General features: G+C 34.3%; 1 protein-coding gene across 1 annotated transcript in view; it reads right to left on the bottom strand.

The window, feature by feature from the left end:
* LOC137653025 (acetylcholine receptor subunit beta-like 2) overlaps positions 1 to 15,000 on the bottom strand; it is a 211,132-nt gene that overhangs the window by 57,909 nt on the left and 138,223 nt on the right. Inside the window, 1 exon segment of the mRNA XM_068386416.1 lies at positions 8,011 to 8,186. Coding sequence (XP_068242517.1) covers positions 8,011 to 8,186 — 176 coding nt within the window.

The following is a 15,000-nucleotide window of genomic DNA, read 5'->3' as shown; positions in this document are numbered from 1 at the left end:
GTAAACAGGATCGCATTTTCAGATATATGAATCATATTCAGACAAATATCATCAAAAGGTCTCATCCTAAATATCACATTATGAAAGTAATCGATTACTTTTCATTTTTTCCCAATCTAACTACTTTTCTCATTTCTAAGTAATTCACGAGTCTTTAAACGACACTAAAAATGCTATGAAAAATTCCCTGTTGGAGCCCTTCGGCTTATAGCATCTTACTTTTCCAACTAGGGATGTGTAGTTTAGCTAGTAATAATAATTCGAGTTTTATTTATTTCCTATTTCCTTTCCTCATTGGGCAATTTTTCCCCATTTGAAGCAGTAGGGCTTGCAGCATTCTGCTTTCCCAACTAGGGTTGTAGTTTGGCTAGTAATCATAATAGTGATTTATGTATTTCCTTTCCTCACTAGACTACTTTTCCCTTTTGAGAACATTGGGCGTATAGCATCCTGCTTTTCGAACTAGGGTTGTAGTTTGGCTAGTAATAATGATAGTGATTTATGTATTTCCTTTCCTTACTGGACTATTTTTCCCTTTTTAACACCTTGGGCGTATATCATCCTGCTTTTCCAACTAGGGTTGTAGTTTGGCTAGTAATAATGATAGTGATTTATGTATTTCCTTTCCTTACTGGACTATTTTTCCCTTTTGAACACCTTGGGCGTATAGCATCCTGCTTTTCCAACTAGGGTTGTAGTTTGGCTAGTAATCATAATGGTGATTTATGTATTTCCTTTCCTTACTGGACTATTTTTCCCTTTTGAGAACCTTGGGCGTATAGCATCCTGCTTTTCCAACTAGGGTTGTAGTTTGGCTAGTAATCATAATTGGTGATTTATGTATTTCCTTTCCTCACTGGACTATTTTTCCCTTTTTTGAAAAGCTTGGGCGTATAGCATCCTGCTTTTCCAACTAGGGTTGTAGTTTGGCTAGTAATAATAATAGTGATTTATGTATTTCCTTTCCTCACTGGACTTTTTTTCCCTTTTGAAAACCTTGGGCGTATAGCATCCTGCTCTCCCAACTAGGGTTGTAGTTTGGCTAGTAATCATAATGGTGATTTATGTATTTCCTTTCCTTACTGGACTATTTTTCCCTTTTTTGAAAACCTTGGGCGTATAGCATCCTGCTTTTCCAACTAGGGTTGTAGTTTGCCTAGTAATAATAAATGATTTATGTATTTCCTTTCCTCACTGGACTATTTTTTCCCTTTTTTGAAAACCTTGGTCGTATAGCATCCTGCTTTTCCAACTAGGGTTGTAGTTTGGCTAGTAATAATAATAGTGATTTATGTATTTCCTTTCCTCACTGGACTATTTTTCCCTTTTTTGAAAACCTTGGGCGTATAGCATCCTGCTTTTCCAACTAGGGTTGTAGTTTGGCTAGTAATAATAATAGTGATTTATGTATTTCCTTTCCTCACTGGACTATTTTTCCCTTTTTTGAAAACCTTGGGCGTATAGCATCCTGCTTTTCCAACTAGGGTTGTAGTTTGGTTAGTAATAATAATAGTGATTTATGTATTTCCTTTCCTTACTGGACTATTTTTCACTTTTTTGAAAACCTTAGGCGTATAGCATCCTGCTTTCCCAACTAGGGTTGTAGCTTAGCTGCTGCTACTACTACTACTACTACTACTAAAAATTAACGTCATAACAATAACACCACTCCATCGCTAAAAACCCCAGCAGGAGCATCCAAAGGCGAAACCGAGAAAATTCCTCCAGACCTTAATAGACGTCCCATTGGCACGGGACTATTAAAAGAGATCCGATGCCATCAAAGGGGGGATCCCAAATGTTCTTTCGCTGGGAAGGAAAAAGACACGATCAAAGGGATTAAACTCCCTCGCTATCTGATCAGAGAAGGATTTACCCCCGAAATCACATTGATACAAATTGATTGCAGAAGGTCGGCAATGAGATTATTCGGATGTTTTCTTTTCTAAAAGCGTCTTCCTTTTTTTTATTTACAGTTTTTTATACGTTTTCATCTTTAAGGTGGGTTTAATAATATATAAAATGGGTCAATAGCCACTGTTATAATGCTTTATAATGATCAAGGTTGTCATGATTAATTAGTAATAGCAGATTTGCAAGCATGTAAAAGGAATTCCTTAGTTTTTATAAAATTAAATAAATAAATAAATAAATAAATAAATAAATAAATATATATATATGTATATATACATATATATATATATATATATATATATATATATATATATATATATATATATATATACATATATATAAAGCTAAAACTCCTGAGTTAATAACGAGAGAGAGAGAGAGAGAGAGAGAGAGAGAGAGAGAGAGAGAGAGAGAGAGAGAGAGAGAGAGAGAGAGAGAGAGAAATTTTACTTCGACATCATCAATTCGCTTATATATTTAAGGTTTAGAGCTCCCTGGCAGACAGAGGTATAGGACAGGAACCTAGAGGCCGACCATTTGAACGATATGTTTCGAGATGAAGCCCTTCTACACCCATGCAAGGACCAGGGAGGGCCTAACAATGGCAGCTTAAGACTCTGCAAGTAGACCTATAGGTTCTCCTAACCCTCTTTAACTCACTATGACGGGGATGTTTTAGACATAAATGAAAACCATCTGGCTTAATCTGGGCTTTAAGTCCCATACAAGAGGTTACAAGTCAGGTATGTTTTCAAAAGGCTACCACAACCAGAGGTTGTAAAATATTCGAGTCTCGCCTTTACGAACTGAATTCATTTCAGTTCTATTAAATCTAATAATTTACTAACAAATCTAAAGATTATTATGATAAAACAAGTGCTAATAAAAATAACTTTAGAATTCCTCATTCAATTATTCGTAACACATTTTTTCTTCCGAATAAAGTATGAAGTCTACTAATACACTAAATAGCATATAACCTATTTAATGACGTTCCAAACGTAGTTCCTTTATAGACAACGATGTTTAACATACTTTCAATTAAAAGGTAATTGCCATAAAAATAGCAGCAATGTTTACTCTTTACAACATAAGAGGAAAATAGAAGATGAACATACAGGACATTCCCTAACGAAATTTTATAGAGAACATTTGCAGATAAACTATGAAAAGAGGAAAACGAGATAAACCAAATGAGAATCTAATCTAATCTATTCAAAAACATTAATAAAATGGTTCCATTAACGACAACAATGTTCAACATACTATCAATTAAATGTTAATTGCCATAAAACAGTATTGTTTATTCTTCACAACATAAAGGAAAATACATGAACATTCCCTTATGAAATACAGAACATTTGCAAATACCTCTTACACTATGAAAAGAGGAAAACGCGGTAAACCAAATGAGAATCTAATTTCGACATGGTTTATGCAAATACTGGAGCCATAATTAATTCAATGCCGCGTAGATGGAAAACTGGTTGCTGAGGCAGTTGCCGACCAATATTGGAAATTTACCCATTTCATATCCTTTGATTATCCCTAACGTTGAAGACTATGAATCATGATGCACTAATGAAGTCAGATGGAATCAGGAATTAAAAGAAACGACGTGATAAGTTACACATATTCATATCTGATTTCTCTGGTAACTTATTCTCCATAATATAGAGAGGAAGTATCTGAATATATATTTATTTTTTCAATTGTATATTTCATTACAGTCATACCCTGCTCTCCCCGTCCCTCGTGTAGGGGTAAGAGGGGATGGTCATACTCTGGGGAAAGGTGTGTGCGTGTGCATATCTATTTAAATATTCCGCAGTCATTTTTGACGGATTGAATAAACTAGTGTAAGTGTGTACATATATATATATATATATATATATATATATATATATATATATATATATATGCATGTGTGTGTTTGTGTGTGTGAGTGTATGTAAAACATCTGCACGCTTATAACTGCCTCGTACTCCTGTCTTTTGTTTTAGCTCCAGTATCTCACAATCAAGTGTCCTATTCTAAATTTGAGTCAGTCTTTTACTCTTTCATAATGTTCGAGTCATTTATTTAATCAATCGAATACATTTGCCTTATAGTGTACTTAAAAGATATCAGTCCTTTCATTATTTCCTCTGAACCAAGTTTTTTTCCTATTTCTTTCTTCTGGGTTGATCGTTTTAACACTTACAACTGCATAATTGGTTTTAAGATACTTTCAAAACATTTCTTATCATCACCCTTCTGGTAACAGATGTTTCAACATATCTTATCAAATTTTCAACTTCTTTCATATCCTAATCACATTATCCGCCCAAATAGCGCCGAGCGATTTATATTGGACCAATGGAGGGACTCTGATAGGATACTAACGCTCAACAGTGCAGTGCAGGACCCTAGTGAAGAAATTGCTGATGGGGCATACTTCACAGACGTGATTTGTGTGCCCTCAACAGAGCTAGAGCTGGGGTGGCCAGAACAGGTGACAATCTGGTCAAATGGGGCATTAAAACTGACCAGTCCTGAGAGTGTAGAGAAAATGGTCAAGATGGACATTAAAACTGACCAGTCCTGAGAATGTGGAGAAAATGGTCAAGATGGACCTTAAAACTGACCAGTCCTGAGAATGTGGAGAAAATGGTCAAGATGAACCTTAAAACTGACCAGTCCTGAGAATATGGGGAAAATGGTCAAGATGGACCTTAAAACTGACCAGTCCTGAGAATGTGGAGAAAATGCTCAAGATGGACCTTAAAACTGACCAGTCCTGAGAATGTGGAGAAAATTGTCAAGATGGACCTTAAACTGGCCAGTCCTGAGAATGTGGAGAAAATGCTCAAGATGGACCTTAAAACTGACCAGTCCTGAGAATATGGAGAAAATGGTCAAGATGGACCTTAAAACTGACCAGTCCCGAGAATGTGGACAAAATGGTCAAGATGGACCTTAAAACTGACCAGTCCTGAGAATGTGGAGAAAACGGTCAAGGTGGACCTTAAAACTGACCAGTCCTGAGAATGTGGACAAAATGGTCAAGATGGACCTTAAAACTGACCAGCCCTGAGAATGTGGAGAAAATGGTGAAGATGGACCTTAAAACTGACCAGTCCTGAGAATGTGGAGAAAATGCCCAAGATGGACCTTAAAACTGACCAGTCCTGAGAATGTGGAGAAAATGCCCAAGATGGACCTTAAAACTGACCAGTCCTGAGAATGTGGACAAAATGGTCAAGATGGACCTTAAAACTGACCAGCCCTGAGAATGTGGAGAAAATGGTGAAGATGGACCTTAAAACTGACCAGTCCTGAGAATGTGGAGAAAATGGTGAAGATGGACCTTAAAACTGACCAGTCCTGAGAATGTGGAGAAAATGGTGAAGATGGACCTTAAAACTGACCAGTCCTGAGAATGTGGAGAAAATGCTCAAGATGGACCTTAAAACAGACCAGTCCTGAGAATGTGGAGAAAATATCCAGAGTTCCAGATCATCAATTACAATCTCCGATCATGTCCACTATCTCATAACTTGGACAAGTCTGATTAAGTTGGTGTCAATAAAAGAACGCTTCAGTGGTTGTCTGTTTGGCGTGGTAGGCTACCAAACTATCTAGTGTTGAATGTTAAGAGTAACTTTACTTATTATTATTATTATTATTATTATTATTATTATTATTATTATTATTATTATTATTACTTGCTACGCTACAACCCTAGTTGGAAAAGCAGGATGCTATAAGCCCGGGGGCCCCAACAGCGAAAAAAGCCCAGTGAGGAAAGGAAACAAGGAAATGAATAAAATATTTTAAAAACAGTAACGACATTAAAATAAACATTTCCTATATAAACTTTAAAAGCTTTAACAAACCAAGAGGAAGAGAAATTAGATAGAATAGTGTATCCGAGTGTACCCCTCAAAACAGAGAACTCTAACCTTAAACAGTGCAAGACAATGGTACAAAGCTATGGCACTACCCAAGACTAGAGAACAATGGTTTGATATCCCAATATAAAAAAGAAGATTAGGGGTAACTTGATCTCTGGAATGACTGAATATCCCTATAATTCATGTACTTGCAAATACCTATGTATATCAACCACTTCCTTCCCCTATACATATCAACAGTAGTCTTTTTGTCTGCCCAACTTATATTTACCTATAGATAATCTATCTATCTATCTGTCAATCCATATATATATATATATATATATATATATATATATATATATATATATATACATACATATATATCTACATATATATATATGTATATATATATATATATATATATATAGATATAGATATATATACATACTGTATATGTATACATATTAAGAGTAGTCTTAGTGTGTGCCAGATAGAGGCTTAATTATCCGATACAATAAACATCGTTATAATTTCTACATATCATGAATTTTTCCATTCTCAAACTAATCACACCTTATTAAACTTTCCGCTTAAACAGATATTTTGGATTTTAAAAATTTCTCTCTAAAAAATTTATATACTCAGATTAGATAACCAATTCCACTAACAATGAGCAATTAACGAAATATATTTAATTACTCTTAATGACCTCTCTGCAGATTCATTTCTAGATCGCCTATTATTACTTTACCCTTTTTTTTACTCAATACGACACGCACTATACAATCGTTCAATATTTTGTTTAGGTATATGTATGTGTCGCAAAGGTATTATCATTATTATTATTATTAGCTAAGCTACAACCCTAGTTGGAAAAGAAGGATGCTATAAGCCAAAGGGCTTATGCAGGGAAAAATAGCCCAGTGAAGAAAAGAAAAAAAATAAAAATAATTATGAGAATGAATGAATAATCCAAATAAAATATTTCAAGAACAGTGACAACACTAAATCCGATCTTACATATACAACCTATAAAAAAGAGATTTATGTCAGCCTGTTCAACAGAAAAACATTTGCTAGAAGTTTGATGTATTGAGAGAGTTTGCCATAAGAATAAGGTGTTCAATGCCCGTGTTCAATGCAGGTGTATCAAGTGCCAAATGTTCTAAATATTTTTAGCACCTGGGATTTATCCTACATTCAGCAGGAAATTAAACGGTTCAGTGGTTAGTATGTTGAATAGTTTGCAAATTCAATGCTGCATAAGAGAAATGACAGATTCAAGGTTTGAAACCTGATTTTTTTTTAGAAGGAATTTCCCCTATATAATCTATTCCTGTCACGCAGAACGGCAACCATTCAGAAAACAATAATCTCCCATAAATTGCCCAAACTAGCGTGTTGTAGTTAGGAAATGGGGAGGGGGTGGGATGGGTTGAATCTGTGTGTGCATGCATATTGCATATCTATCTAAATATTTTTATTAGAAAATGGGGAGGGGGTGGGAAAGGTTGAATGTGTGTATGTATCTATCTACTGTAGACATATAGTCGTCAATTTTGACGGATTGAGTACACTAGTAGTCTCAGAAACTTAAGGGGGGGGGGAGACAATTTTGATGAAAAAAGTGCATGTTGTAAGAGGTATTAGAAAATAATGGAATGATGGTTTTTTATCCAGTAAGTACAAGCTTGCCTACAGATAGAGGTGATTAACTGGGTGTGTAGAGGATGGAGACCTAGCATATGAAAGGACTATATTTAATGCATATTTCTTATATATATATATATATATATATATATATATATATATATATATATGTGTGTGTGTATATATATATATATATATATATATATATATATATATATATGTTGTGTATCAAATCTCTCCCCCACATTCATATAGTATTTGAGCTTAATATTAAACCCAAACCCAAAATGAATAAAACACCTTTGCATTTACACCAGAGGGTTAATAAATTGAAATTAGAGCATTTTACTTAAAGACATACAATATACACAATTAACATTCTTATAAATGTTACAGATAAACACCAATAATAATAGTAACAAAAGCAAAAAAAAACTTTTAGCTTTTTTTTTTTATCAAACACATTACCTAAAGCCTGAAAGAATCTCCAAAATTTATATTTTCTTGAATGTATTACCTACTGCCTCTATGACCCAGAAGGGCACGCAGGTAGACGACACCTTCTTACCTGAAGTGGATGTTGAGCACGCCGACGGTGACGCAGATGGAGAGGGTGACGAGGATCATGGTGAAGAGGAGGTACTTTCCGAGGAGGGGGACAGCCAAGGAGGTAGGGGGAATAATTTCAGCCAACAGGAGGAAGAACACAGTGAGGGACAGCAGAATGGAGATACACAAAGTAACCTGAAGGGTGGGCCAACGTTAGACATTAGGAGGCGTTTTTCGTTTAGACATTAAGAGGCTTTTTTTCTTTTATGTTAGACATTAGGATGGGTTTCTTTAGACATTAGGAGGCTTTTATTCTTTTACGTTAGACATAAGGACGCGTTTTTAGTTAGACATTATAGGACGCGTTTTTCTTCTACGTTAAGACATTATGACGCGTTTTCTCTAATGTTAAACATTAGGACGCGTTTTTTGTTAGACATTAGGACGCATTTTTCTTTTACGTTAGACATAAGGACGAATTTTTTGTTAGACATAAGGACGCGCTTTTTTTGTTAGACATTAGGACGCATTTTTCTTTTAACGTTAGACATAAAGACGCGTTTTTTGCTAAGACATTAAGACGCGTTTTCTCTTATATTAGACATTAAGATGCGTTTTTATTTTTGTTAGACATTAAGACGCGTTTTTCTTTGACGTTAGACATTAAGCCGCGTTTTTCATTTACCTTATACTGCTTAAATTATGATTTCTGTCCTTTCCAGTTAACTTTATCAACACCAACACTTGAAAATCCTTCCCCTGTAATTCCTAGAAAGAGAGGGACTGTGGAATTTAGGTCTTATGGCATGACGCTGGGGCCGGTAAGTCCATTCAGCGCCATATAGTTTAGGTGATCTTATATTCGGCATTCTTTAAGACAGAAAATTTTCAAGGGATATGTAAGGATTCCTATATTTCTAAGAGAAGCTCCATTTTATCCAAGGTAACCCTTGCATTAGAATACTGAATCTTTGTATCACCATCAAACATAAAAGTTTTCATATACATATATCCAACGTCATTAAAGTCTATACCTTGCTGTTAAGATTTTTGCAAAAAAAAAAAAAAAACAGTAGTACCTCTCAAATACAACCTCTATAACATTTCTCACCCCATGCATAATTCGCCATTATTCAAAAAAGGCTGATTCCTCTAAAGCACTCGATTAAATTAATATTCCAATCTAACAATTAATCCATCCATCTCATTATCAACAAATACATCTCTGTGTATATAAAACAAACACCTCGTCAAGGAAAGTTTGAGTTTCCAAGATATTTAACTAATAAAGACAAAGGGAATTCAAAATATGTTTTTAATTCGGTTTTCCACCCAAGAAATTATCTCACATATTCAATGTTTGAGAGGTTACACTCTAATGTTTAAAAAGATTAGCCTATAATAAAATGTGGAATCAGTCGTTTCGATAAGATAATGAAAGGTTCTCCCTTATATAATATGGAAATTAACCTTCAACTTTTTGCAACCGATTTGTTGACGATATTTTCATAGCTCGCTGATTCCAAAAATTAACATTCAATTTTATCTGAGCTAGATAACATTTTCCCCATAATAATTGACGTCATTTTGAGATGAGATTTTGAAATAATCTCCCTCATAACTTGAAAATTGTCAGTGACACAAGTTATTCACCTCTTTCAATTAACCAACTTCAACACTGCTGGTGGATTTGATAAAGATACTGATTGCTAAGCATGGACAAAAATATGCTCCGCAGGAGACTCCTACACAAGTTACTCTTAGAATATCGTTTGCTATAATATTAAAAGAAGGGACACCAAAAGAAATACCACATTTGCAAGGTTTAAAAGGAACGATGAATAACCAAGTTGTACGAAAATGCATAAACTTTTAAACAAAATTTTAGTCCATGTTTGTAATTTTACATTACAAATTGAAAATCCTACCGACACAAAAATCTAATAACATCCAATTTTTATTAAAAGTAAATATTTATTAAAATTTTATTTAGTGCTAAAGAGTTGAATATCTTTAGACAAACCTTACTTGTTTCTAAGATTTATTTGAAGGATATTAAAACTTGGTTTAGTCCAAATTCCAGATTAACATTAACAGAAGTAAATGAACTACAGTGTATTAAAGATTCAATAAACATATTTCTTCAACAAAATAATATACAATATACACATTATTTAACAGTAACGACTAAATCTTAATTATTAAAAAGCTGTAGTAGAGTTGAAATTAAAAGCAAGTCAAAGGAAGATGCTAAATGATGAACTGTATAAAAAGAATCTATTAGCATGAGTTTTTCCTGACTTGAAGTTTTCATAAATAAATCAGGCAGTGAACATAACATTACATAACAACATTACCGAAGTAACCAAGAATATATTTGGTTGTCATGAAAGAGAGTGTCATCAAAGTTTACAATACTGATAAAACACGTGATCTTTGTAAAGCATGTTTCTCTTAAATAAAAAAAAAACTTTTCTTTAGGAATTAATTGTTTAAAGTATCAACTGTAAAAATTTTATAAATAGAAAAATTATACAAAAAAATATTAAAATGTAAAAGTTTATATATTACTTAAATATCCATGAGTTAATATGTAAAGTTATGGTGGCATTGACTATAAATTTATTTTTTAATTAGTTCAGATATTAGGGTAAAAAAATGGAGAATTTAATAATTGGATGAAGTCGTTTCTCAAAATTAAAATAAGCTGAAAGTAATCTCAATTTATTTCGAATAAATGAATTAACTTTTAGAATTCCGATTCCTAACATTCAAAATTCCTTTAAGACTAAAAATTTATCAAAAAATAAAATATCCATCCATTCCAAACCAAATCAGATTCTTCTATATTCTCTTTGATTAAGAAATCCCTTCACTGTTCTATCAAAAGAAACTATGGCCCCATGAATCAACCAACAGGATAGAGTCAAGAAACTATGGCTCCTAGCCCCCATGAATAGACCAATAGCTGAGAGTCCTGAAACTATAGTTCCTAGCCCCATGAATCGACCAATAGTTTAGAGTCAAGAAACTATGGCTCCTAGTCCCCATGAATAGACCAATAGTTGAGAGTCCTGAAACTATAGTTCCTAGCCCCCATGAATCGACCAATAGGTAAGAGTCACGAAACTATGGCTCCTAGCCCCCATGAATCAACCAATAGCTGAGAGTTAAGAAACTATGGCTCCTAGCCCCCATGAATCGACCAATAGGTTAGAGTCAAGAAACTATGGCTCCTAGCTTAACTGAATCGATCAATAGCTGAGAGTCAAGAAACTATGGCTCCTAACACCCTAGCCCCATGAATCAACCAATAGGTTAGAGTCAAGAAACTATGGCTACCAGCCCCCATGAATCGACCAATAGCCGAGAGTCAAGAAACTATGGCTCCTAGCACCCTAGGCCCCCATGACTCAACCAATAGATGAGAGTCAAGAAACTATGGCTACTAGCCCCCATGAATCGACCAATAGCTGAGAGTCAAGAAACTATGGCTCCTAGCCCCCATGAATCATTAATAGGTTACAGTCAAGAAACTATGGCTACTAACCCCCATGAATCGACCAATAGCCGAAAGTCGAAAAACTATAGTTCCTAGCCCCCATGAATCAACCAATAGCTGAGAGTCAAGAAACTATGACTCCTAGCCCCCATGGATCAACCAATATGTTACAGTCAAGAAACTATGGCTCCTAGCCCCATGAATCAAGCAATATGTTACAGTCACGAAACTATGGCTCCTAGCCCCCATGAATCAAGCAATATGTTACTGTCACGAAACTATGGCTCCTAGCCCCCATGAATCGTCAATAGGTTACAGTCAAGAAACTATGGCTACTAACCCCCTTGAATCGACCAATAGCTGAGCGTCAAGAAAATATGACTCCTAGCCCCCATGAATCAACCATTAGCTGAGAGTCAAGAAACTATAATTCCTAACCCCATAAATCAGCCAATAGCCGAGTCAAGAAACTATGGCCCCTAGCCCCCCTGAATCGACCAATAGCCGAGAGTCTGAACCCGATTGGCCAGAGGCTTAACTCGTCCTGATGAAGTCAAGCATGCAACCAGGTACGACTGGCCTAGAAGGAGATCAGGGCGTGGCCCGGACGAGCAATACGCGACTCATGCTCACAGAGATTAATGTCATGCTCCTAACTCACGCACATGAGCGTTTCTCATTGGTTGGAATGATAAAAAAAAGGAGGAGATTAGCAAATGGCAAATCATGCATGGCGGGTTGTGAGGAATACTTTTCGTTGCTTTGTTTTAAAAGGAAAATTGATAAAAGCCTTATTAATAAATGTGTCTAACGTTGGTCCACCCAACACATAGCTTTCTGGTCTCCTTTCATGCTCTCATTAAAGGGGGAGAATTAGATTAACGCTGTAAAAATTAAAGCTGCCAAATTAATTGGATAAGCAGAAATTTCAGGTACCTGTGAAATTTAAAAATAGATTAAATTGACTGACACTGATAAAAGCAGATTATTTGCAAAATACTTTTCCGTTAAGCATTTTGAAAAGTTCATAGTCGTATTTAATAATTTCAGAAGCTAATTTAGAATGAGAAAAAATTGAGATCATGTCTGAAGGATAATTTTTTTAACTGCATAAAATGAGATTTTCTGACACTTTGATAAAAGCAGATTATTTGCAAAATACGTTTTCGTTAAGCATTATGAAAATTATGTTCATAGTCGTATTTAATGATTTCAGAAGCTAATTTAGATTTTTAAAAATTAGATCATGTCTTAAGGATAATTTTCTTTAACTGCATGAAATATCCATGCCTGTGAGATTTTCATAAATACCATGATAAAAATACGTTGATCGTAACATGGGAAATGTTATATATAATACACATTCAGAAATACTAATGCCTCGTGATATTTAGCAACGCTGGATTACAAAAGAATTATTTATTCATTTATTTCTGCAGACATTATAGCTAGTTTATATACTCAAGCTATACCACTATACCTACTATAGTACATTTCTTTTAGCGAGGCATATTTGCACCGCCTCGCAGCTGTGCCCTTTTAGCTCGGAAAAGTCTCCTGATCGCTGATTGGTTGGACAAGATAATTCTAACCAGTCAGCGATTGCGAGCTAAAAGGGCACCGTTGCGAGTCGGTGCAAATCTGCCTCGCTAAAAGAAATGGACTATAGTTATAATTTTTCTGAAGTTGAAATCTTTCTCCCAGTTACAAATCTCTTATGGCACAGATTTACCTGACTTAATTATTATTTATTCATTGATAATTAATGATTCATATATAAAATCCCCCAAAACCACTTAATCAGCTTTAATTACTACCGCATAAAAAGAAATTATCAGATTTCAGGATAAGATCTCTGAAAAAAATATACGAGCAAATAAAGTTGAAATCAATATTACAAAAAGAGAAACTTGTCCACAAAGTTTTCTGTAACTCTAAAATACAAAGTAATGCAAATTGAAAGCGCCCTTTCACAGGCAATAATCTCTCCTAGATAGTTTCATAAAAAACTGTGACCTGAGCATTCATATCTGACTTAATATGACATAAGCAAAATCCTCATGTATGAGGTTTATGGGAAAACCTATAGTTCTGAACATGCTCTAGGTGGTTCTCTTATATGTATATATATATTATAATTTTCTCTGATAGTATACATAAGTACATACATAAACAAGTATTGCATGCCCAAACAATTGTGAATTCAATGTCACGATAAGACTAAAATGAATAGTCCACCAATACTGCATTAATATGTTCAAGTCTCAACTTACTAAAAAGAAATCTATTCTTCTGCTATTTTGTTCAAGTCTCAACTTAAATAAAAATAAATTTATTCTTCTGTTATCCACTTTGGTTAGAAAGTACAATATCTATATGTATAACTGGTTCCTTTATGATAAACAATCTCCCAATATCAATTAAGATTGTGAGATAACTATTTAAGAACCGCATCTTCGCCCTGAATAGAACCCAAAGATTTTCCTAGGGGCTCCTCTGAAACGAGTTTTTCTCATTAAAGTAATTGCAACACAATTAAACAAAATTTATCCATAAAAAATGGCGTGAAATAGAGGGGAGTATATTCTAATTCTTGATTGTAACTTTTTCATTTTTATCCATATGTAATCAGGATGAAATTAAAATTTTTTAACTCTAAATTCACTTCACTTGTGATAGAAAGTTCTTGGTCAAATTTATATTTTTATCGTATGTAATTAAACCTGCTCTATCACTTGTATTCCTACCGCTTTCCTGAAGATATTTAAGCTTGGAATTGTACTAATATATCAACTACGTATCTTCTATTTCATATTTACTGTTTTACATCCTACAATGCGGTTTGTACTCATTAGTAATTAAGAACTACTTTATGGACCACGCAAGAATTCTAAGTTTAACAATTAGATTTTGAGAGAGGCGAGCTTGTCTTTGTAAATTACAACCATCGTTTTATAAATTTTGATTTCCCAATAGAATTAGAATATGAAATATTCACCGCTTATAACATGAGATTCATTTAGTTTATGTGAGTTTTTTCTTATACACTATGAAGCTGCATGTTAATCCTGAAGTAACGAATATTAAAATTTACTTTACATCACAACTCGGGTTACTTTTCAGCATGATTTCATAGGTCCCCCTATTTTCTCTAATTATGTTTTTTTTTTTTTTTTTTTTTTTTTTTTTTTTTTTTTTTTTTTTTTTTTTTTTTTGTCATACCTTCACAAGCATCTGACATTATCTAATAGTAATCCACTTTTATCGGCAACGACAGTTGAGATTCTCAACCTCAATAATATATACATAACTAACTTCAAACAACGAGTTTTTTATCCTATTTGTAAGGGGGTAAGCGCGGTTGCCTTTTTTTTTTGGACTTCGCTTTGGCTTTGGGATAGACCGTAGTCCCGATTGGCTGCCCTGCCTGACATCGCTTAGACCCGGTAGCTTATTGTTCATGTGTTGTACCAGTACACAACTAACCTTCTCCTATAGAAACGTTCA

Source organism: Palaemon carinicauda, chromosome 14 (genome assembly GCF_036898095.1).
Source record: "Palaemon carinicauda isolate YSFRI2023 chromosome 14, ASM3689809v2, whole genome shotgun sequence".
Classification (NCBI taxonomy): domain Eukaryota; kingdom Metazoa; phylum Arthropoda; class Malacostraca; order Decapoda; family Palaemonidae; genus Palaemon; species Palaemon carinicauda.
Note: the sequence above shows the minus strand (reverse complement) of the source record. Positions and strands in the feature narration are given on the sequence as shown.